Genomic DNA, 25,481 nt, shown 5'->3' on the forward strand with positions numbered 1-25,481 from the left:
ACAAACATGAATCAATGTTATTGGAATTCCACGTGAAAGACCAACACAAACACGTGAGGAGTGGAACGAAAATCAGACATGATTCCAAACATGTTTTACAAATAAATAACTGCAACATGTGGGAAAGTTCAAGGGGGCCGAATACTTTTGCAAGCCACTGTAAATAGGGGCGTGGCCTCTGTGACCGACAGGTAATCATAACAAACTGTCTGTGAGGGCTGAGCTTTAATGAGTAAAATTTGAGGATTTTGATTGGATGTGACCTCACAAACTGGAAGAGCATTCGGAAAAACACAAAAAGAGCACCACCCCATGCACATGTGAGACCGTACATGGACAGTTATAAAATTGTGAAAGTATCTTTTACGTGAGCCGTGCACCGGCTCCGGCTGTGTGTCAGCTCTCAGGTTTCCTGTAGGTGGTGATCAGCTGTAGCTGGATGGTGATGGGTGTGAGCTGGTGGTGGAGGTGTAGTGTATAGGTATGTGTGGGTGGAGTCAAACACACACAGCCCTCAGTGTTACAGTAAAACAATATAAAGATTAAAAAATAGAAGTCTAATATACAACACAATGCAGTCTTTCATAAACAACAGTGTCCAACACAACCATAGTGACTGTGGGCAAGAGTTCGTGTGTGTGTGTGTGGGGGGGCAGTCAGTGAAAGGGTGATGGTGGATGTTCAGTTTGTTTTATTTATGTCTGGGGGGGTTCAGAGGGAAGAGGTGGATACAGGTCTGGAGTTGGTGTGTGTGAGAGCAGGGAGAGAGTTCAGCATCCTGACAGCCTGATGGATGGAGCTATCTCTCAGTCTGGTTCTAGCCATGGCGTACAGCTCCACCATAGCTGGACTGGCCATCGGCATTTGCCCGGTGGGCCGATGGGTTTGTTTGGGTTTTTTTTCCGTTTTTTTCCGTAACGGTATACACACTGAAAGGTGGTGGATTGGCCAGATGCTGGGAGATGTGTAAAAATAACTCAGTTGTTTGGCTATTGCGGAGCTTCCACAGATTCAGTAACATTAGCAAGTGATGGAGGCCAGCAGATGCAACACGCTGGCAGGTGGATGACGGAAAGGCAGGAGGAGCAGAGACCCGAGGCGGTGAACTGAACTTCAGGTAAGAAGTTATGACCTGCAGTCTATCTGGGTCAGATATGAACCAAGTTTAGGTGGAGTTTATTTTCGTTTTGCTTACTTTTTACAGTTAGTTACAGTAACTCGTACTGCGTACTAGCTAGCATGACGGAGTTTATATACTGCTGGGCGGGTGCTATGATGTTACTGATGTTGAACTTGTTTTATCTTATTTTATTTATAAGGTTAGTTAGTAGAGTTTCCAACTGTCCCGTAAAAAAAACGGAATCGTCTCGTATTCAGAGAAAATATTATGCGTTTCGTATTGAAGTGAAAAGGAACACAGTTTGTCCCGGACTTCAGCTAGAATGAAAAAGACACAAAGCTGGAGTTATTCTGTGTAGGGAAGTTATGAACTGTTTCTGAGAGACTAATAACACCAGGATCCTTTTCTAAGTAGCTGACAGCTGGTAACTGTGCAGGGGCGGGTCTAGCAAAGTGTTGCCAGGGGGCCAGGTAGGGCATTAATATGTTTTGTTTAGGGTTATTGTACATAGTAATTTTTTTAGGGTCCCATCATAATTTCTTCAGAAGTAAGTACTGTATATGATGCCAGTATTTCCCACATTTTCTAGATACTGTACCAGTGCTGTGTGTAAAATGCCATCAAAAAGTCAATTAAGTTTTATTCTTTCTCACCTGTCTTTCTATCTCCTTTCACTTTGTAAAGGTTGCCATGTTAGAAAGAATATTTTGCCCTGCCATGCTGTTTATTGATGTGGAAAATGAATGGTTTATGAAAATATATCTAAATCTGTCATCAGTAATCAGTAATGATCATGTCTCACCTCTAGTCTCCTCTGTCTTAATTTCAGGTTTTCACCATGTGTTGTAGATAGTTCAGGTTAACTCGACCAAGCAGTCTACTTTCGGGTACTGTTTAGAATACCAGAATAGGGAGGATGGTGTAGGTTTAAGTTTATTAGACTGATACATATATACCAACAAGACAGCGTCCATCACTGTGACAACAGCGTTTGTTTTCATTCAAAGGCTTTATGGTTTTTCCTATAATACCTGGTGGGCCGATTTTTTTTGTCCCAGTCCAGCCCTGACCTCCACCCAGGCATAGTAATGGGTGTAAGCTGTGGATGGAGGTGTCGCTGCCTGTGTATACGAGCTGTTTACTGAAGGTTTCTATTCTCACTCTGATGACTCCGCTCTTTGGGCGCTCTCTCTCATTTATGGCCCGCCAGCTTGACGCCCCGCCCACAGTCCATTTCACGCACTGTTCACGCGTCCACTTCGCGCTCCGATTGGCTGACGTTCTGGGCCGGCCAATCACAGAGTTCCCTGTAGCAGAGGCTTGGCGAGTTCACGCTGTCCGCACGTGCTGCTCGGAGGGTAGCGGGACCCCCGCCCCTCCTGCGGTATAAAACGGGCCGGGGTTGTTTACAGAAAGAATCACAGACGGTACCGACAGCCTGGCCCGGTGGCACTTCCAGTTCTCTAATTTAGCAGCTGCCCTGGTTCATTAAACCCTTATTTCATTTTGTTTTCGCGCCTCGGTGGCGGTTTCTGCACTAACCGGACATTTCACCGTCGCTCCGTGACACTCTGACCCCTTGACTTCCGGTCCGTTTCGGCCGTCGTCATGGTTCTGTCCCCGGCCAGCAGGCTGCGGCTGTTCCGGGTGGTGTTTTCCGAACCCGGCCGCGCCTTCTATAGCAGCGGGGACAAGCTGTCCGGCTCCGTGCAGCTGGAGGCCGAGCAGCCCTGCAGGGTGGACGGCCTCCGCGTCACCGCCGCCGGCTGCGCGCGCGTCCAGCCCCGCAAGAAGCGCGGGAGGAGCCAGGAGGTGGAGTACCTGAAGTACGACGAGGATGTGCGGCTGGAGGAGGCGCTTAGCCCAGGTGAAGCTCCGAGATCAGACAGTACAGGAATTAGTTAATCAATACAGGTATCGATTCAAAGCTCACATAAAAAAAAACTTTATTATCCAGATCAGTTAGAGAAACACGCGGAAGAATCTGAATCTGCATGATTTTAGGATTTCCTGCAGTCTGTCAGTGATTGACTGATGTAATGCAAACTTTAATTGTACTTATAAAAACCCACGAATGAAGGAGGAAATTGTCTTCAGGGACCAGAGCAGTGTCTGCTTCACGCTGTAAACATGTTCATTTTAACATAGGAGTCTGCGGGTCTGGCTCACTACTGTCTCTGCTGGACTCCAGAGGAACTGCAGGATGTGAGACCCAGGTCGTGTCCAAATTCATGTGCTGCATCCTCCTGAGGACGGGTTTGTAGACCGATTATGTCACAGCGATGCGCTGAAGGCTGTCCAAATTCGTCGACTCCTCCGAATGCAGCCGACAAATGCGTCCTCCTTTTCCCCGAATTTGAAGGATGGGTCGGGTGTGTCCTTCGTGGCCTACCATATCCCAGAATTCGTAGTGCGGCCCAGCCAAACTCCAGTTTCCGGCAATGGCGGCCGCTACTAAGTTTTAAAATTACTCTTATTAATCTTTCTGGGTCACAAAATAAACTTTTAACATATTTTCAGGCGAGAATGTGGGTGTGTAGACATATATCTTCTCGGTTTATCAAGACACCACATATTTGCAAAAGTGCTTCGACGTTTTCAGAGACGTCTGTTACCCACCAGCTCGATAGCTAGCCGGGAGCGAGGGTCACTGAAGCCGCAGAGAACAGCACAACTCCCGGCACATCATATTCGGATCACCGCGGACTTTCCCTACTCAGGTTAAACGTGATATATATAAGTCACTTAGACAACCTAAAAATGTTATTGTTGGGCTTTTTTCAGTGTTTTGTTTGTTCGTGAGTAAATCGGTTTGGCTGAGATCAAAGTTATTAGATTATTAGATTAAATAAAACTTTATTAATCCATCGGGTGGGTTCCTCCTTGGTTTTCACACAGCTGAATAAACGTCAAACAGAAAACTGATTAAACAGAAGTGTGAGACGGTCGAGAGTTTACTCCAGTGTCCTGTTATATTTTAGATAGCAAGGAGCAGACGGCTGAGTTTATTAAACTCCACAGAGACAGCGGTGACGCAGATCAGAAGGCTAGACCGTCCAATTTCACAGCCCTTTACTTCCGGCCTACGTAGACCGCGAAGGCCGGGTCCTCAGGAGGATGCAGCCCATGAATTTGGACACAACCCCAGACAGGATAAAAACAAAAAGAAACGGAGGAAGTCGCTCTTTTTACTCCCAAGAAGTAAAAGCTCCATTTTCTGCAGTCAGAGAATTGAGCTTTAATGTGAAACAGGAAGTTGCTCATTACGTATTTCCTGTGTCTCAGACTCTGACGGCTGCTTCCTGCTTCCTGCTGGTAAAACCTTCAGCTTCCAGTTCGGCTTCGAGCTGCCGCCACCCGGGTGAGTTTCCAGTCCCGCCGCTGCTTTCTGATGGAGTGTTGATCATGCTGCTGAACGCCACTGCTCTGCTTTCAGGTGCCTGGTGTCGTCCTTCAGAGGGAAGTTGGGCTCGGTGCGGTACTACGTGCGGGCCGAGCTGCGCCGCCCGTCCGAGCATGCCCTGCAGTGTGAGAAGGAATTTGAGGTGGAGGAGCCGCTGGACGTGAACCGAGCCGACCTGCTGGTACGAAACGCCCGGAATCAAACTTCAGACAGGAAGTAGATTCTGGTTAATGCACATCTCCTGTCGCTGACTTCCTGTTCTACTGTTAGATGTTCATATCAGACACGGAGAAACGCTCAGTTTGTTACAGGCTTTTCTAATCTCTGATCTCTGTGATGTCATAGAGAGGGCTAGAACCCTACCCATCTGTTGTCAGTGAGGGGTAGCCAGTCAGAGGATAGTAGTCTTAAAGGGGGTGGAGCTCAAAGTAAGGGGGGCTCAGTATCAGTAAAGAAGGATTATTCTGAACTGTGCAGTTCAGAATAATCCTTGCATAAGGCCATGCAGCGCAGCTCTGCTGTGAGATGTCACCTGTGCTGCTCATTAACTCCTCCCCCTCCCCTCAGGCGCCGGTGGCAGCCTCCGCTCAGAAGAAAGTCACCTGCATGTTCATCCCTGATGGCCAGGTGTCCATTAGCGCTCAGATCGACAGGAAGGGCTTCTGCGAGGGCGAGGACATCTTCATCAACGCCAAGTTCGAGAACACGTGCTCCCGCATTGTGGTGCCGAAGGCTGCCATCATCGCCAAACACTCGTATGCCGTGGACGGACGCACCAAGGTGACGCCCTAACCTTTACTTTCAGACGTGAGTGCCATGGGACAGGAAGTGTGACCTGTGCGGTTTCCTGTGTGCAGGTGTTGCGTCAGAAGCTGTCGGCGGTGCGAGGAAACCACATAATTTCTGGGATGTGCGACATGTGGCAGGGCAGGACCATCAAGGTGCCCAAACTGAAGCCCTCTCTGCTTGGCTGTGACATCATCCAGGTGGACTACGCTCTCATGGTGAGAGACCACTAATGTTGTCATAAGATCAGAACTAAAATGAGTAAAATGGAATGATGCAGGCTTAACCTGTAGCCCCACCCCCTCAGATCTACCTGCACATCCCCGGCAGCGAGAAGCTGACTCTGGAGCTGCCGCTGGTCATCGGAACGATCCCGTTCAGCGGCGTGGGCAGCCGGACGAGCAGCATGTGTAGCCAGGCCGGCTCCAGCTGGACCTCCTTCCCCTCTGCTCCACCCAGCTACAGCAACATCCACCGCGACCTCAGGGTGGACGGCCCCCGCACGCCGCTGCTCCACGACTACGATGGCACCGAGGACGAGGAGGAGGAGGGTGGGCTCATAATGAGAGCGCCTGAACTTCACTGCCCCCCTCCCCCCGTGTACAGTGAGGTGAGCGCGCCAGTTTAACTTAGTGTGATCTCAGCGACAGCAGCAGCACTTTGGACATCACGGGGTCGTTTGGCGGTCTGCTGTCAGCTAATCCTGTCCTGATGATGTCATCCATTTGTTTTTCTTTCTCTTCTTCAGGTAGATCAGAACTCTGAGAACTCCTCTCAGGTGGTTCCCATCTTCTGAGGACAGCGTCCCCTTTAAACGGTCCAACGCCCCGTCTCTCCACCAGGACACGGGTTGAGGGCGGAGCCTCAGCTCTGCCTCGAGATCTGACCTGACAGCCATTCCCCTCTGATTCAGCTGTTTCCTGTCAGTGAAAACAGAGAAAATGTTTTTTTTTTTTTTTTAGATACTTGTTGTTGCATTATTTACTGTAGTAACAGGAAGTTACCTGTGTGTAAGATTTTGTAAATAAGAGCCTATTTTTTATTTTTTTTATGTGATACATGAGTTGAAAATGTTTGGGTGTTTTCAGTTTGTTCCCAAACAGCAAAAATAAAGCGATCATGAAGAATGTTGACTTTTATTCATTTTCTTTTTGTTGTAGAAACTAAATATTGCTACAGTTTCATGAAATGAAGATGAGTACAAAAACTGAAAAAACAGCCTCAATGGCAAAGTGCAGTGCCCCGCCAAAGTAAAATAGTGTTGGCCCGCCATAATAAAGTACAGAGCAGGGCTGTCAGATGAACTTTGAATTTTGTTTCTTTCAGAATTAAAATACTTTCTGAAAGTGTTCTCCTTTAATGATGATGAGGAGGAGGAGCTTAGAGGAAAAATAAGTTGTGTTTAAATGTTTCGGGCTCTCCACTTCCTGTTTGATGTTGTTAAACACGGTGAGAGGGGCACTTCCTGCTCTGTGATTTAAACATGTTCAGGTTTACTTCATAACAGCACTGTCAGTGCAGCTCTCCTTACCCCAGCCAGTCCCTGAGCCTGGTTCTGCCGGAGGTTTCTTCCTGTTAAAAGGGAGTTTTTCCTTCCCACTGTCACCAAAGTGCTTGCTCACACACGAGGTAGTCTAAATGGAGTTTCTGTGTAACACTGTAGTCTTTGCCTGACAGTATAAAGCTCCTTGAGCCGGCTGTTCTTGTGGTGGTGCTATATCACTTAAATTGAATTGAACTGCCCCCTGCTGGCAGGAGAAATGAACACGTGACTGAAACATGTCAAATAAACAAGAAAAAACAGTCCACACATAACATCCAGAGATACCTGACACAGAGGACCACAAATGTGTGCGTGTGTGTGTGTGTACTGAAGTGGGTAAGAGGTCGCACAGATGCATTTCTGAGCAGCACAGGTGCATCTGTATTTTTAACTTCCTGTTTTTCCTGGAAAGATGAGGACATGCTGGACAAGGGCGTTTTTAGAAACCACTGACTCACTGCAGTGTGTGTGTGTGTACACGTTTAGACGTTTTTGTGAGGACAGAGAATTGGCATGCCACTATACTTGTGGGGACCAACAGCCCTTACGGGGACATCATGTCTGTCCCTGCGGGTTTGAAGGTAATTTTGAGGCTCAAAATGTGGTTTTAGTGTCAGGGTTACAGTTGGGTTAGGCATTCATTTTTGATGGTGAGGGTAAGCAGCTAGGGAAAGCATTATGTCAATGGGATGTCCTCACTAAGATATGAAAACCAGTGTGTGTGTGTGTGTGTGTGTGTCAGCGGTGGTGTGTGATTGGCTGAGGATCAGCGTGACAGCTTCTGACTCAGCCACTCATGTTTCCAGCTCTGCTTCCACTTTTAGAGCCTGCAGGCAGAAAGCAGGGCAAAGGTCAGTATCACAGCCTAATGTCTAAATCCACACGCTGCACCTGCAGCTCCACACTCACTTTAAGGACAACAGGTCAGCAGGTCGCTAACGAGCCTCTGCTTTATTATGATTGTTATTTATTAATATTTACCTGCACCTTTAGTTAGTATGACCTGAACCCTTCAGCCTGTTTCAGAGCTCACCTGTGTCGGCCTGACCGTGATGTACTCTGGATTATCTGTGTCTGCATGAGTCCAGCACTGACACTTTTGGGGCAGAAAGTCACAGGCTCATTTCCTTCTTGTTTCCTTACAATCAGGTCTTTAAGTCTGACGTCATTAGCCATGTCTGGGCCCAAACTCTGCTGCAGGTCCCAAAGTCAAATGATCACTGTAGCATTACTGAGAGTTGAAAAACTGTCTAAATTCTTTCATCTTTAATAAAATGATCAGCGTTGCTGCTTTACCAGGTGTAACAATTACGTTTAACATCCATGAAAACCAAATTTATTACATTTAACAGAGTTAGAAGTTAGCAGGAAGTTAGCTCGCTAGCTTCCACCTAAACATGATGTAGCATGTTCTGACTGAGAGATTTCTGAAGCATTCAAACGTACAGCTCTGCTATCACTTCCAACATAAATGAAGACAGAAAACTAAACAGCAGTGACGTTTGTAGGGTTACTGAAGTTGGGCTAGCTGGTATATAATGATGTGCTACGTGGCCGCTAGCGACACAGCTATGTTAGCATAAACACAGTGAAACTGGAGGATGAACGCTAACTTTTTTCCACTTGATAAAAGTTAACTTGATGGTTCGGGACAAATGTAATCGCATGGCAGGATGCTGTAAAAGGACCAAACTTCAGTCCAGAGAACAACTGAGATAATCCATCCACAATACGAGGTTAGTCATTAATATACTGCTGCTGGGCTGGAGTTACATCGTGAGGTTTAAAACTGAGCTTTAAAACGATTAGCGGTAATAAAACTGAGAGAGGCCGACATCAATCACTGACTGTTTTTAGGGGCTTGTTGAGATTAAATAGAACAAGATACAAAGCATTAAAACGTATTAAAAACACAAAAGCCTTATTAAATGCAGACTACTTCGGGCCTGGAAGCAGGACTCATCACGTCATCACTTAAAAACCGAATAGCAGATTTTATTCATTTTACAAACTCAGGAAGTTATTAACGACTTTTTAATAACGTGTTTGTTATGGCCCTGTCCATAATCTGTTTTGGTGGCTGTTGTTGTCTGTGCCTTTAAGTCTTTGCAGGTCCCGGAGTGGATGAGCTGACGGCTGCTGATTGGTCCCCTGGCAATGTGATCTTCTTCAAATCCCTCACCAGCAGTTGTCCTGGGGCAGCCATTGACAGCAGCAGCAGACCTGACCCTGGCCTCCAAAAACCTGAGACTTTTGTGCCTGTGATTTTTGCGGCTTTTCTGAGTTTTGTATATAGTGTGTACATTAGTTTTCATTGTAAATAGCACTGCAACAGAAGGGGTGAGCTGCCGTATTGTTTTTCCTTGCACTGTTTTCTCCTGTTTATTTCAGTTAGGGAGTTAGGTGTAGCGCTTGTCTTTTGTTTGATGTTTGATTTCACATAGGGTTCTAGATAGCACCTCCTCCTGACTTAGCTTGTTTTGTTTGTTATTTTGGCCTTTGTTCACCCTGGAGCTTCATTTTTGCAGTGTAGAGAATAAATCACAATTCACTAAGAAATTGGTTTTCCCTCTGTGTGTGGTTTTGGGGACCAGGGCAGGGCAATCTTTTCAAACTTATGTTGCGTTCCTGTACCCCTAGATTGGGCGTAACAGTGTTCATGGACACACTCAAAGAAGCAGCTGCTGGACAAACAGTCCAGGTTAAGCTGGTCATGATGTGAAACTGCAGCCGTGGCAAAGAATGCAATCCGTTTTTATTATTTTTGTCTGATTGGTCACAATCCTCAAATCTGCCCAGAGACAGTGAAAGAAGGATGCTGATTGGCCTAAACTGCCCCGGAACTCAGAGCTCAGAAAATGAAAGTGAAGACTCTCTGAGACACAGACGGATCGAATACGGATCAGGACCAACCGGAATAGATCAGGACTGATCAGCTTCATCGACATGTTTGTCCTGCAGCTGATGTTGATGTCTCTGTTGCTCCACCGCACCATGAGCTCAGGTAGTGAAAGCTGCTGTGCTCACCTGTCTGACTGTACCTGTATCTGTCAGTGTTTGGTTATCTGTTCGATTCAACGTCCTGATTAATTCGATCATTCAGAGACTCAAACGTCACATTTTTAAATCAAAGGTAAAAGATAAAAACATGGTCAGCGATTTCACCGATGGACCTGTGATGTCAGACTGATTTTACAGGTTCAAACTTTTTAGTCTCTCTGCACATTTAAAATGTTGCTCGGCATCGTGTAAAAGCTGGATTCAAACTTGATTTTAGAAAAGGAAGAAAAAAAAAAAACCCTAACTTTGACAGCATTTAGTTCAGTTTTAAAAGGATTTCGTCATGTTAGGGCTGTGTGGCAGGCAGGGATTGACCCAAAGTGCAGATTCAACAGAGGCGAAAGTCTAAGTCAAAAAGCAGCTTTATTACTGAACAAAAAAACATACAAAACCTAAACTGGGAATCAGGAAAACTAAGCATACGTGGAGGCACACAGGGAAACACACAGCATGAGGGAGAAACACAGGGCTACACTGAGGGATAAAGAGGGGAATGAGACACAGGGGGAGAGCACAGCTGGGCGTAATCTGACATGACAACACCAGGGGAAGCAAAACTCAAAACATTGACATAGGACACAGACTTTTAAAGTAAAATAGGAAACATAACAGACGCGGACTTGACGAGGGGATACAACTGACAGAGAACAAAGGGAACACACCGGCAGGGATGAGTGTACACTAAACAGAAGGAGCACAGAACCACAACCAAAGAACTAGAACACAAGAAATGCAAAGGACCTGAGGAGAGGGGAATACTAGAGACAGAAATCAAAACCAAGAGACGAGCAAAAACACATCATGAAATCAAGGATAACTAATACAAACAGAAAAAGTCCACAGACTCAGGACCATGACAGATTTCACACTTCTCCTTTCCCAGGTATTCATCATTTACCACATCATGAAATTATGTGAAATCTAGACATCAGTGTGCCTCGTTTTGTTTGGTAAGATTGTCTTCATATGGTCAGGGAAGAGACTCAAACGACAACTCAACTCTGGAAGACAACTATGGTATGGGGGTCAATACGAAAAAGACTGAATACCTGGAAGGAGACTCCCCAAACTGATGGCACCATCATAACACAGAGTTGAAGTTCCACTACCTGTGTTCAGTCATCAGCTACAACGGAAATATCACCTCCGATGTCCGAGCACGAATAATGCAGCCTGGTTAAAATGGCGAGAGGTCACTGGTGTACTTTGTGACACAAAAATGTGAGATCGACTCATGGGAAAATGGCTGCGCATGTTGGCCCGCATTGACCACACATGAGCAGGCCCTAAACACCACGGAGATGCATGTGCTCCGATGGAGCCTGGGAATAACGAGATGGGACCGGGTTATGAACGAGGACATACGGAAGCGACTAGGTGTAGTCCAAATAAAGGAAAAGATGCTCGAGCCCCGCCTGAGGTGGTATGGACACGTGATTCGAAGCGATGAGAACTCTGTAGCAAAAACGGCTACGAGGATCGACCCAGGACGCCGGCCTCGAGGCAGACCAAAGAAACAGTGGCTGGACAAAATCAAAGAAGACATTTAGACCGTTAACGCGTCACCTGAGGACGCCTCGGACAGAACCAAATGAAGAAACCTTTGCCGAAGAGCGGAACCTGCACCAGTAAGTAATTTAGTGGCAGTTAGTAATGCCACTAAAATCCCATCTCTCTGGAGCTTCTGCTCCCGGGCCATCAGCAAACAAACCAAAGAAACCATTTAAGCATAAAAATCTACAAAGAAATAACAATAGACCCTCCTCAACTGCATCAAAGATTAAAACTATTCAATCTTAATTATTAATCATTAGTTCTAATAAGTCCCTGTTAAATCATTTAATAATTGATCAAAAATATTCAATTTTCAATTCAGTTCAGATCAATTTTATTTATATAACACCAAATCAGAATTAGAATACTTTATTAATCCCTGAGTAGTCTAAGGAGCTCGGGAAGAAAAGCGTCTGGACTTCTTTAAGTTGCTTGAAGACGTTTCATCCGAGAAGCTTCTTCAGTTCTGAGGTCAAATGTCCCAGCCCTGTGGGGCAGGTCTGTCAGCACACAGAGCTGAGTGAGAGGGGCTGTTATTGTGTGTGTATATGAATCTCTCACCCCAACCAATCACAGCAGATGGCCCCGCCCCTCCCTGAGCCTGGTTCTGCCGGAGGTTTCTTCCTGTTAAAAGGGAGTTTTTCCTTCCCGCTGTCACCAGAGTGCTTGCTCATAGGGGGTCATATGATTGTTGGGATTTTCTCTGTATGTATTATTGTAGGGTCTACCTTACAATGTAAAGCACCTTGAGGCGACTGCTGTTGTGATTTGGTGCTACATAAATAAAATTGAAATTGAAATTGAATGATAGCAAACATTAAAACACATTTCCTGCACGCAGAAATGAATTTTCCTTGCTTGAAATAATTTTGCTGTCAAGATGCTTCTGAAACCAGTTTATAAGAAGCAAGGACAGCAGACTTAACAACATCACACCGATAGCTATCGACTAATGACAAAGCTGAACACACTTCTTGGGCTTTTCCTACCATTTTAGACTGAAGTAACAGAGGCCAAAACTCTGATAACCATCTTTGAACAGAGGGGCTGGCTAACGACATCAACCGTCTGCCACCTGTAATCCAGTTTCCTAGGCGCCTCAACCCGCAGTCATACCTTGCATCATGTAGAGCAGGGGTGTTGAACTCCAGGCCTTGAGGGCCGGTGTCCTGCAGGTTTTAGATCCCACCCTGGTTCAACACACCTGAATCCCATGGTTAGTTCATTAGCAGGCTTCTGGAAAACAAGACACGTTGAGCAGGTAATTTAGCCATTTAAATCAGCTGTGTTGGATCAAGGACACATCTAAAACCTGCAGGACACCGGCCCTCGAGGCCTGGAGTTTGACACCTGTGATATAGAGTGAAACAATGGTTTCACCCAAAACCTGATAATGACCTACATCACAGGTGTCGAACTCCAGGCCTCGAGGGCCGGTGTCCTGCAGGTTTTAGATGTGTCCTTGATCCAACACAGCTGATTCAAATGGCTAAATTACCTCCTCAACATGTCTTGAAGTTCTCCAGATGCCTGCTAATGAACTAACCATTTGATTCAGGTGTGTTGACCCAGGGTGAGATCTAAAACCTGCAGGACACCGGCCCTCGAGGCCTGGAGTTTGACACCTGTGATATAGAGTGAAACAATGGTTTCACCCAAAACCTGATAATGACCTACATGCTTTTGTTTTTTTTTTACAATGGTTCATGTGATGAAGCACATGAAGCACCTGGGACTTTTTACCATTCGGTTTTAGAACTGAACACGCTTCTGGGATGAAATGTCTCAAACAAGGCTAACACACCAACACAACAACCACTGTGCTTACACAGGCCACGGAGAGCAGCCACTGGTTGCAGGACTCCGACCTCAGCCAATGGCATGATAATTGGGTTCAGCAGGAGCCAGTAGTGGGGAAGGGTAGAGCCCAGAGGTCGGGAGCTTTGGGAACATTAGCCTGAAGTGGACTTTTTACTTTATTTTAAGTAACATTGTTGTAAATTTGTTCCATCAGGCACAGGACGACACTCCCTCTGGGCGCTTGCCTCCTACATCCCAGGCTCTGCCCACTTCCCAGAGTTCACTGTTGTTCTGATGTTGGATGACATCCAGGTGGGATACTATGACTCAAAGGTCGACCGGGTGATGAGGGCGAGCACGGCATCTGACCACGAAGCGGAACTCAACCTGGGCCAGGAGCCCGTGACTGTGCTACGAGACATTTACTCCAGCATGAAGAAGAGGCTGAATCTGGTGAAGCATCGCTTTAACCTGACCATTGATGGCGTTCATGTCCAGCAGAGGGTAACGGGCTGCGAGGTACTGGAGGACGGCCAGCCGGCACTCATCATGTTCAAGGTTCAAGGTTCAAGGTTCTTTATTTGTCACATGCATAGTTATACAAGTATAACACACAGTGAAATGTAGCCTGACACGCTCCTCGACATGTGCAAAAATTGGGGGGGGGGGGGGGGGGTGTAGAGGAAGAACATTATACATATATATATATATATATACAGACATATAGTATATACACTGGGTGAATGTGCAGTAGTAGCAGCAAGCAGGTGAATTCTGTACATTAATATGAATAGACATCTGACTATTTAACAGGATAGACAATATAAACATATTTAAAAATTAAAGGAATTGAAATGTACATTGTGCCTTGGTTTAGTGTCTGGAAGAGTCCTGTCTCAGTCAATTGTAGATGATGTGAGAGGGCGGGTGTGTGTGTTTAGGGCACGGATGGCTTGGGGATAGAAGCTCCTCTTGAGTCTCTCTGTCCTTGCCCGGAAGATGCGGAACCTTCTACCAGATTGCAGAAGTTGGAACAGTTTGTTGCCAGGATGGGACGGGTCCTTCAGTATCTGCGCTGCTCTAGTCCGGCATCTCCTGGTGTAGGTGTCCTGAAGCGGGGGGAGAGCAATCCTGCAGCAGCGTTCTGCTGTACGGATCACTCTCTGGAGAGCTTTTTGGTCCTTCAGAGACGGCTCCAACGGGCAGGACGCCGACAGCCTGCTCTACAACATGACCCACTTCACGTATGCTGTCAGGGAAGGCTGGGAGATCCAGTGGGACGCCCTAAAGAAAACATCCTTCCAGATGCTGTATTCAAACATATATCTACCGTTCTGTGTGCGGACGCTCCAACACTTCCTGGAGCGCGAGAAGCACCTTGTGATGCGAAGGGTGAAGCCTCGACTCCGTTTTATCACCAGGCAAGTGGTGGGCGGGGCTCAGGTCACCTGCCTGGCCACTGACTTCTACCCTCGCCACATTAACCTGAGCCTGCTGCGGGACGGCCAGCTCGTGGACGAAGGCGAGTTGCGCATCGGCTCGGTGCTGCCCAATGGGAACGGCCTCTACCAAGTGAGGAAGACACTGATGGTCGGCGAAAAGGAGCTGCAGAGGAAACACAACTACACCTGTGAGGCGTCTCACCTGAGCCTGGACAACCGGCTGAGGGTAAACTGGAGGGCGGAGTCATCGTACTCTCACAGAGTTCATTCCATCTCGCCTCTGGTCTTCCTGCTGCTCGCTGCCGTCCTGCTGCTGCTGGTGCTGAGGAGGAGGAGAAGGAGGAGGAAGGAGAGGTCAGAGGGCGTGGCCACAGAAACACAGGAGCAGGTGGGAGAGAGAGAGCAGTCAGACGACCTCGTGACGTGACTCTGTGTGGCATCAGAATCACCTTTATGGGTGTACCTACAGAAGGAACTGAGCTCCAGTTTGTTGCTGCTCTCGCTGCAAACAGAACACAGTAACATGTATGAAATATTAACATGTACAAAAATATATTTGCATATAACATATTTCCATCATGAACTCTGTACTAACAGAGCATCTGTGGAGGCGGAGCTCCAGTTGTAGTGAGAGAAATTCTACGGTTTAGATTGGATTTTACTAATTAGCAGTATGTGTGGATGCAGACTGATAGTCAGTCTAACTAGCATTAGGCACTCGCGACCAATCAAGGTCACTTCCTGAAACAAATAATGGAGATTAAGTATCGGAGTTTCAGGAGCGTGACCCTGCCTCCAAACACGCTCCTTCTGATTCTCATCTCTATATGTTCAGTTCTGCAAGCTGTTCATTCTTGTTTACGAGCCCCACCCTCCCTTTTCAATTCTCCAACTTCTTCACTTCTGTGTAGTACACGGGTTCTGCCTGGCCCCTTCGAGGCCTTCCCCAAACCGCAGCTCAGCTCATGTCTAAGCTTTTACCTACTAAAACGCTGTCAAACATAAAATGAGGGCGTGGGCCCAGCATGTGAAATAAATGAATTAATAACACAGTGCTTCAAAATACTAGAAGCTTCAAAATGAACCCACAAACAGAAATGTCCTTCTGTTATTTATAATAAAGTCATGATTTTATTTATGTCATATTTACCTACTGATGGATGCTGTCACGAGTTTTTGTGTTTCAAACTTTGTAACTATGTTCTTATTGTTGTTCATGGTTTTGGCTTTCTTTAGTGATTGTTCCTCCCTTAGTATTTACCTCAGCAGTGTATACTCTGTGATTTCCCATGTCCCACGTTTCATGTCTCCCCACTCATTGTGTAAGCTGTGTGTCCTGAGTCTGTGTGTTTCCTGTTTTATTTTGATAGTTCCTGTCCTGTGTGCAGTGTATCTAGTTTTGCTTCCCCCTGTCTCGTTAGGTCTGATGTGTCCCAGCTGTGTTCCCTCCTGTCCCCGTCCTCTCGTTGTCCTGCTGTGTTTTCCTCTGTGTCCGCTTTAAGTTTTCATCCCGTGTACGAGTCCTGCGTTTGGGTCCCTGCCTGCTGCAGCACACACCGTGACACATGCAAAGGAAAACAAATCATTTACACATAATTTCAGTCTTCAGTTACAATAAGAACAAAGAGGTCCAGTTTGTGTCTGAGGAGACGCGAAGAAAACATGGATCGGCATGTCTGGAGTCGCAAAGACAAGAAAACATCAAATTTAAAAATCAGAGCCAGGAGGAATGCTCAGAGGGCAAAGGTCATCAGTTCACAGAAAGAAAGCAGGTGATTGGCCACAGCTGCAGAGGTTTGTATCTCAACGGTGACCCTGTTGTATGCACAAAATCATTTGCAGCTATGTCCTCCAAATATGATGTTTTACGGTAAACTTCATCTGCTGAATCTGAGCCAGGCTGAAACACCTGGTCTGAAGCCTGTGGGAGGTGTACACCTGGTTCATACACCTGACGTTATTCCAGAGCACGACAGAGTCCAGGGACACATCATTCACCTGCACCATAATCCGTGCAGTGACTCCCAAAGTGTGGGCCGTAATGGTGAGAGAGACATCAGGCTGGTACAGGCGGAGCTGGGTTAGTCCTCAGCTGCACCGCAGCATGTGCCGATCACTAAACGCTGCACTTTGGTAAATGGCCTGCATTTGTATAGCACTTTACTCAGTCCGTAAGGACCCCAAAGTGCTTCACACTACATTCAGTCACACACACATCCACACACTGGTGATGGCAGCTACATTGTAGCCACAGCCACCCTGGGGCGCACTGACAGAGGCGAGGCTGCCGGACACTGGCGCCACCGGGCCCTCTGACCACCACCAGTAGGCAAACATGGGGTTAGCATCTTGCCCAAGGATATTCGCTACAGTATGCAGCCATGAGGCAGCCTGGGATCAAACCACCTTTACCTGCTAGCAGTTGCTGTGTCCGAATTCAGGGGAAGGATGCTCATAAGGACACTAACTACCTACGTCACAAGGTAGTGTCCTTAGACGGACGGGTAGTCAGGAAGTGAGCGGCTGTGGACAGCCCCCTTTTTTTCTCCATAGAAACTTTATTGAACAAACAATGAGTATCCAACATAACAGATGGGCTGTGGACAGCCTCCTAGCCTTCAACTCCGCCCCTACTTACGTGTTTTTCCCGTCGCTAGCACCACAGTGCGAAAACTTTAAAATGGACCCAGAAATGTCGCTCCGTTGTTTGGACAATTTTAATTCTCGAGGAGCTAGAAAAACCTTATCGTCGTCACCCGCACGTTTTGTACCTTAGGCTCATCAGAGACAATCATATCCAGGTAAAATAATGTCCTTTAATCTACACGCATTTAGGAATTACTCAGCTAATTACACGATAATTGAATTATTGCCGGCGTTGTGCCAAAAAGTGTTCGCCTGCCAAAACTCATTTCCAATGTTTCCATGTGTAATATGTGTAATATCTTTATGTATGTTGGTAAATAGACTTCAGTGAACATGGTTTACAAAGGGGTTTTCTATATACAACAATTACCTGTTGTTCAAGTATCTTTATAACTCTGGTTCTAATGTAGGTACAATTGATATATTTGTTTTGCTGTCTGCTGTCCTCTTGGCCAGATTACTCTTAAAAAATAAATTTCTAATGTCAACAAGATTGTTTGTGAACTGGATAAATAAAGGATAAAAGTCACTGCCAAAAACTGGTTGCAGCTCCTACCTGTTACAGGAATGTTGCTGGTTGCTCAAAGTGACCTGATATCATTAATGAGGGAAACATTTGACATGTTTCACATATTATAGAACAACAAGTTATTCATAGCAGGTTAAATACGAGCAATCAGTTTAGGGCAAAAACCGGAAATCAGTTTTTGGCAGACGATCATTTTTTGGCACAACATCGGTCATTCTTACACATGTACTGTGTCATATAACATATATAAACTAAATATCTTTGGAACGTATAGAATCTAATCTTTTGTTTGTTTTTTACACAGCACTTTATCAAACTGTTGTCTGCTACAGAGTTACAAGTATTATACTAATAATACAGTACCCACCATCTCCTGCTTGCATATTTCTGAAAACATCTTAGTGGTGTGGTAGCCACGAGTGAGCCCCGCAAACCCTGTGGATGGACGATGCAGTGGACAGTGGGAGGAAGCATCCTAAAGCTCTCTTTGCAGACCACCCTGTGTGATTCTCCACTCGCTGACCAGAAAAGACAAACCGCAGGTCTCAGTTGCAGCACCATCCACGTCTGATCTTCAGCAACACTGCCAGAGACTTCCTGTAATCTATTACAGTTGTAAAAGAAACGGTCCAGGATCAGGTCACTCAGCTTAATCCTGTGTGAACAACTGTAAATATTGTTTTTCCATCTTTACTGTGTATTTGAAATATTCTTGTTTAATTGTTTTTGTTGTTTATTTATTGCTATCAAATAAATATCCAAGTAATATTGTTCAAAGTTATGTTCATAAATCAAATTGAGTTCAGTGACAATTACTGTTTGTTTGAATCAATTTATTAATACCATAAAACCTTCAAACCAATGCAACACATAACAAATATATTCAAATAAACACATTTCTCAGTACGTAACTCATTTGGGAACTGATCTTTCTAGAAGTGAACACAGTCGGTCCATCCTCTCCCTGCTCTCCTCTCCTCGGCCGCTCTTTGCTGCCTCATGTCCTCTCCGATGAGGTCTAGCAGCTCATCATCTTCTCCTCTTCCTCCCTGTCGTAGGTGGCTTCGTCATCGCTGTCGTTTTGGTCACCCACTGCTGTGCTTGGCCCTGGAGTGTCCTCAGGGAGAGAGGACATTAGGACAGGAGGCTTAATGGAAGGCATCTGCCCTATCACCTCATCCATGAGGGCAAACCAGGGCCAAGCACAGCAGTGGGCTTCCCACTGACCCCCTCTCCTGAGCCTGGATACTTGCAATCCTAAAGGCAGAGGAAATCAAAAATGACAGCAGGCAAATAAAAACACCACAACAACTCTTAGTAGTTGCACATTTATTAACTTGTGTTCTTAAGAATTATCTTCTTGATAACACACAGACGTACTTTGTATTCTTTAAAGTTATCTCATGTCTTCTGGCCTGCAAGGGGGTGACTTTCAGACACCAGAGGAACGCCGTGTGGACATCACAGGTCAGCAGCGGTCCGTGAGTGGTGTGGTACCGGGCCACGGGAGTTGAGGCTCCGCTGTGAAACTTATGGTTTTCAGGGTTTGTATCGTTAACTCGGTTTCCCTGGGTCTTTCCCTTGTTGTAGTTGTGCGTCTTATTTTGAAAGAAATATTTACACGTTACCATAGCGACCAGAGAGCATTAAGCGGCAGAGAGGAGGATGTTACTCTCAATGTTGGCACATTTTCAGGAGGACGCTGCTAATAAAGTTACACAATTACACAGTACATTCACGTTTGTTATTATATTTACAAAATACCAGTTTTTGTCTTGGTCATTTTATGTTGTTGCATTCAGCCGCGACTCCTTAAAGGCTCCGTGTCTGACATAAACCGGCCTGTGGCGCAACAAAGGTTGGGGACCGCTGCTGTGCAGCATGAGGGTTAATAGGACCGCACTCATATGAATATGATGTGTAAAGTGATTTATTCTTGTACCTCCACGCCGTAGCGGCCCAATTCTTCACCCCAGTAAAGAGGTGATCGTTTTCTCCTCGTTTTAATAAATTAAGCCGTTTGGTCTTTGTTCCCCACAACATGTCACCAATTCAAAAAATCTAAATTAGCTGTATGTAAGCGGCATTACATGAAAAACCGTGGGACCCGCGATACAAGCTGGTTTACGGTTATTTAAATAAAAGGAACATGTCTCTGCAGATGCCCAAAGCTTAACAACACGACCGCTACAACAATTTAACTTTTGTACAACCAGATTTTATATACTTACATTTGAAAGTGTTTTCCTCTTCGACCACCATCGTTATCAGGAACAAATCTCCTGTATGACCCGCAATGAATCCTGGGATATAGTAGGACACGAAGGATACATCGGACCCATCCTTAACATTTGGGTAAAAGTAGGACGCATTTGTCGCCACATTTTGAGCGCTCTTTGAATTCGGACAGCCTTCGTTGCGTTGCTGTGACGTCATTGCCTCCAAATATGGCATTTTAAGCATCCTTCCCCTGAATTCGGACACAGCGAGTGACTCATGGTGAAAGCAGCCATTCATCTGACCTCAGTCTCTCCTTTCCTAATGACGATGTCCCTCCGTCTATTTTGATATGACGCTCCTCCACAGCTGTGCATGTCCTCTGACTGTGAGGCCTGGGTACTAGATGTTACTAGATGCTGTTGTTGTTGCTGTGTGTTACTAGTTTTTGTTTTACCACAGGCACGAGTGTAACGATGGTCCTCCTCAGACCAGCTGCTGCTTCCTGTCACGATCAGCTGGTTCCAGGAGGAACGTTCCCTGAAATGCTTACAGAGCGTGTGTGAGACGTGCTGTTTTTATTGGTCCAGCAGCAGAAAATAAAACTGATTACATTTTGTAAAAAAGTTTAAAAACATTCAGAAAAAGTCTCATCATCATCATCATCGTCGTCGGTCTGACTCGACTTCGGTCAGACCGCAGGAACATGTGACTGGAAGTCATGTGTGCTGGTGCTTTAGTAAATAGCCTCGTCCATGTTGTCATCGCTGTCGCCGCCAAAATCCTCGCCGTTATCAAAGTATGACATGATGTAATCCGTCTCCTGCGGCGCCAAGAAAACATCAATTAGAGCCTCAGAAAATCCACGAGATCAATCCCACGTTATTAACAGATTAAACCCAGATTAGTTTCTGACTGGCTGCATTTTAAACCAGTTAATCCCAGTTTAGAGCAGAAGACATCCTGCAGGTGTGAACAGGACGTCCCAGTGACATCACTGAAGATGAGATTAACTACCTTTAGAGATTATCTGGGATTATTTGGTTACACCCTCGTTAGAGGAGCGTTTGAATAAACTGATCGATCTGGTCTCACCTCCTCGAACTCCTCTTCGTCGTACTCCTCCTCTCCCTCTGCCTCCTCCTCCTCCTGCTTCTTCTTCGTCTCTCCCTCCTCGTCCTCTGACGTCTCCTGCTCCTCCTTCTTCTCCAGGCTCTGGCACAGTTAAGGTGGACTCGTTAGTTTAAGGTGGAACCAGCAGGAAGCCGAAAGTAAACTTGGATCAATAAAACCCAACTCTGTGACACTTTATTAGGAACACCTTCAAACTGAATTAACGTTACAATTTTTTTTTTAAACATCAAACGCTCCACGCAGCTGACGGAAAGAACCAAACTCAGAAATGTGGAACATGACTGACAGCGAGACTAAATCCAGACTCACCTCCAGTTTGAGCAGCACCTCCTCTTTATCCTTCACACCCTTCTTCTTCATCTGAGGAGGAGGAGGAGACTGAACGGCGGCCGATACACCTGAACACACACACAGCACACCGCTAAACACCAGACCATCACCTGTATACACGGAGTGTAATCAGAGTACAGAGTGTAATCAGAGTGTACTGACTGTCTCTGGCAGGTTTCCTGACGTGGACTCGGAGCTCTCTGGGGAATCTCTTCCAGTCTGGAAAACAGGGAGTGGTTAACAGCACTGTGTACTGCTACTGTGAAGTATTACTGTATAGTTGACTGTGTACTGCTACTGTGAAGTATTACTGTATCGTATGACTGTGTACTGCTACTGTGAAGTATTACTGTATCGTATGACTGTGTACTGCTACTGTGAAGTATTACTGTATAGTATGACTGTTTACTGCTACTGCATCCTGTATTTATATTTATTTTATACCTGAAAATTTTTATCCCAAATTCTTCTACTGAGCATGTGCAGAAATTAACCTGGTTTCTGATTGGATAAATCCTGAAAAAACAGTGAATGCTGCTGATTTTTGATTGGTCACTTGCTGTGGGCAGAGCCTCACCTGGAGCCCAGTCCAGCAGCTTGTCCATCTGCTCGCTTCTGTTGTACTTATCAGAGTAACGCTCCACATCTGGACAGGAAATATGAAGCACAGGTGAGACTTTCACAATAAAGCTGCAAATCATCAGCGGGAAGACGAGCGAAGTGTGACGTGTGACCTCTGACCTCTGTGAGTCACCAGCGGCTGGATGAAGCAGGGCAGACTCCTCATGGCACCTCTGAAATCCTGCTTCAGGGCCAACAGATACTCCGCCTCCTCCCCGCCTGTCAGGGGGAGGGGCTTCCGCTCCATCACCTTGACAAAAGCAAGGCATTAACGCGATGTTCCAGCATGCATTGCTTTCACCACTTTAATGACTTAATTTTAGACTTAAATTACAGCCTGTCTGTGTGCATTGATCAGATTATTGATCAGTGATGGAAGACAGACCTCTGTCAAACTCCTGAACACATCAATAATCAATAATCTGAGAGGACAAGAAGCTGAGTGTTGAGATAACATGCGGCTCAGATTGTGGTGTTTGTAACCTTGTAACCAAACTATCCGAAAATGTTATGTTTGTGCATAGATGAGGATTTGTGTGTTTGTCGTGCCTGCGGGTCTTTGTATCTGCAAACAGACCTTAAAAATAAATAAATTGTGTTTTTGTAAAACATATTTACACAACTACAACATCTGAGTTACAAGTGCAAAATATTTACGACCAAAGTCTGAGCCAATAACATGGCGTTTTATTATCAGCATGAGTTATTGGCGGGAACTGAGTGACATCATTAGGTCACACCTAGTCTGATGCTTATCTTCCCCCCCCTCTGAGTGGTGCAGGTGAGTCTCTTACAGGAAACACAGGTGTGGGCTGCTGCACCGATGGAGGTGGAGCATCTCCTTTGACTGTTTCCATAGTGAAACTTAGCATCCTCTGCCCCCGCCCACGTGCCGCCATCGCTACTCGGATGGGTCACACAGATCCACTCAGCAGTTAGAGCAGAACCTGGATCAGAACCAACGGAACACAATTAGAACTCCACCCGTCTCCAAAACATGCGAGGCTGAAGTGGAGGCGGGGCTAACAGTGTGAGTGAGTGTGTGTGTGTGTGGGGGGGGTGATGTCTGCAAACAAACGTAATTATCAAAACAGACATGTGACAGGACGGTCCTCTGCTTCATCAATGAGACGCACACCTGCATCAGGATCACACCTGAGAGGAACAAACTCCGCCTGCTGGCTCAGGTGTTCCAGTCCACCTGGACATTGTGCTCATTTAGCTCCTCTGCATGTTACACACGTTTGTCGGCAGGCCAACAGCAGAACTGACCCAAATATTAAAGACAGTACCACCCGACCTGTACCTGTCCTCTACCTGCACTTACCTGTTCACACGTCAACTGGTGATCATGTGATCAGGAATGTCTTTAACTCGATGCTCAGGTCAGGTTAACGTGTTTAGTCTGTCATGTTAGGGCTGCTCGATTATGGCAAAAATGATAATCACGATTATTTTCACAGAAATTGAGATCTCGATTATTTGACGATATTTATTTAACAATAACAATGTGTTGAATAATGACTTTAAAGATTGTCAAAAAATATATAAAATAGTGTGCAAATACTGATAACAGTGCAAATGTTTGCAATATAAAAATAAATGAAAAATGTAAACATCTGTGTTTAGTGAACTTTGCAGTGTTGCTCTGTGGTGCAGCTACGACACCGTAGCAAAGTTTACACGCACAAAACATGCGAGGCTGAAGTGGAGGCGGGGCTAACAGTGTGAGTGAGTGTGTGTGTGTGGGGGGGGGTGATGTCTGCAAACAAACGTAATTATCAAAACAGACATGTGACAGGACGGTCCTCTGCTTCATCAATGAGACCATGATGAAGAACTCGAACCCATAATGTTTCCACACCACTGAAGGTTTTTCTCTTTTCAACCAACAGCAGTCACTCTCCTCTCCAAATAACTTCTGCTTAGCTTTCCGAGCTTCCCTCGGGTCCTCTTAATTGTTGTGCCACGTGTTCGAAACACAGAGAGGTGCGCTCGATTTGCCACACGGAGCAGCGCGAGAGTAAAGCATGAGGGAGGGGCTAATAATTGGCTCAGTCATTTTTAATGATCGTTGAAAGCCCAGATCGTAATCGTGATTAAAATTCGATTAATTGAGCAGCCCTATGTCACGTGTATCGGGGTGAGATGATACATGACTGATGATTTGCGTGACTTTTTCTTCAGTTCACATGTGACAGCTCACAAGCTCTCCAGAGAGTGATCCGTACAGCAGAACGCTGCTGCAGGATTGCTCTCCCCCCGCTTCAGGACACCTACACCAGGAGATGCCGGACTAGAGCAGCGCAGATACTGAAGGACCCGTCCCATCCTGGCAACAAACTGTTCCAACTTCTGCAATCTGGTAGAAGGTTCCGCATCATCCGGGCAAGGACAGAGAGACTCAAGAGGAGCTTCTATCCCCAAGCCATCCGGGCCCTAAAAACACACACCCGCCCTCTCACATCACCCATAATTGACTGAGACAGGACTCTTCCAGACACTCTAAACCCAGGCACAATGTACATTTCAACTTCCTTTAATTTTTAAATATGTTTATGTTGTCTAATCTGTAAAATAGTCAGATGTCTATTCATATTAATGTACAGAATTCACCTGCTTGCTGCTACTACTGCACATTCACCCAATGTATATACTATATATATATATATATATATATATATATATATATATATATAATGTTCTTCCTCTACAACCCCCCCCCCCATTTTTGCACATGTCGAGGAGCGTGTCAGGCTACATTTCACTGTGTGTTATACTTGTATAACTATGCATGTGACAAATAAAGAACCTTGAACCTCACAGGTGACACACATGAGAGATTCAAGTAAACCCGACTAACCGGATTAAAAACCCAAAGCTGTTTGAATGAAAAAGATAAACAGCACATCATGTGCATGTCATGTCTTTCTGTGTGTATGGAGACAGAGAGCGAGGCCAATCACGGTGCGGGGACAGTTCCCACCTGGACACCTGGTGAGGCGGACCTCCAGCAGCGGGTTGTAGCTGTTAACCGCTGTTAGCATGTGTTAGCTGTTAGCAGCGGTGTTAGCGGAGCTCCCTAACCGTCAGTGCGCCTCTCTCTGCAGCCTCAGTCCGTCCCGTCGCGCCTTCTGACTCCGCTCTCTCTCATCTCTTCCTCGGGTCTCTGTCGGAGCAGCTGTCCTGTTTCTATGCACTAAAACATCTGTTCACATCTGTTTACGTGCTGCTCCGCGCCATCACAGCTTCTTCTTTTTCTGCGGCGTGCTGCTGCTTCGGTCCGCCATCGCCAC

At 45.9% G+C, this 25,481-nt stretch overlaps 3 protein-coding genes across 6 annotated transcripts; 2 read left to right on the forward strand and 1 right to left on the reverse strand.

Annotated features, from left to right (window-relative positions):
- The first annotated feature begins 2,728 nt into the window (after positions 1-2,728).
- Positions 2,729-6,442, forward strand: LOC120733013 (thioredoxin-interacting protein-like). Its single transcript, XM_040030993.1, has 7 exons — positions 2,729-2,987; positions 4,406-4,481; positions 4,557-4,704; positions 5,091-5,303; positions 5,381-5,527; positions 5,617-5,919; positions 6,058-6,442. Exons 1-7 carry the CDS (start codon positions 2,729-2,731, stop codon positions 6,103-6,105), a joined length of 1,194 nt encoding a protein of 397 aa, XP_039886927.1. The 3' UTR covers positions 6,106-6,442.
- A 3,132-nt stretch (positions 6,443-9,574) lies between these two features.
- LOC120733019 (major histocompatibility complex class I-related gene protein-like) lies at positions 9,575-16,931 on the forward strand. Of its 2 annotated transcripts, none has more exons than XM_040031012.1 (3): positions 9,575-9,856; positions 13,481-13,818; positions 14,449-16,931. In XM_040031012.1, exons 1-3 carry the CDS (start codon positions 9,799-9,801, stop codon positions 15,133-15,135), a joined length of 1,083 nt encoding a protein of 360 aa, XP_039886946.1. In that variant the 5' UTR covers positions 9,575-9,798; the 3' UTR covers positions 15,136-16,931. The 2 variants fall into 2 exon arrangements, with proteins under 2 accessions (XP_039886946.1, XP_039886945.1); XM_040031011.1 differs by having other exon boundaries at positions 13,481-13,817; positions 14,436-16,931.
- Positions 16,932-18,699: 1,768 nt separating this feature from the next.
- polr3glb (RNA polymerase III subunit GL b) lies at positions 18,700-25,481 on the reverse strand. Of its 3 annotated transcripts, none has more exons than XM_040031015.1 (10): positions 25,273-25,481; positions 22,980-23,132; positions 22,306-22,435; positions 22,142-22,210; positions 21,727-21,783; positions 21,544-21,632; positions 21,196-21,315; positions 20,115-20,923; positions 19,264-19,481; positions 18,700-19,140 (listed from the first exon to the last, which is right to left on the reverse strand). In XM_040031015.1, exons 2-8 carry the CDS (start codon positions 23,082-23,084, stop codon positions 20,837-20,839), a joined length of 657 nt encoding a protein of 218 aa, XP_039886949.1. In that variant the 5' UTR covers positions 23,085-23,132; positions 25,273-25,481; the 3' UTR covers positions 18,700-19,140; positions 19,264-19,481; positions 20,115-20,836. The 3 variants fall into 3 exon arrangements, with proteins under 3 accessions (XP_039886949.1, XP_039886947.1, XP_039886948.1); XM_040031013.1 differs by having other exon boundaries at positions 25,172-25,481; XM_040031014.1 differs by lacking the exon at positions 19,264-19,481 and having other exon boundaries at positions 25,172-25,481.

The sequence above is a fragment of the Simochromis diagramma genome, unplaced genomic scaffold, assembly GCF_900408965.1.
Source record: "Simochromis diagramma unplaced genomic scaffold, fSimDia1.1 OVJJ01000361.1, whole genome shotgun sequence".
NCBI lineage: Eukaryota > Metazoa > Chordata > Actinopteri > Cichliformes > Cichlidae > Simochromis > Simochromis diagramma.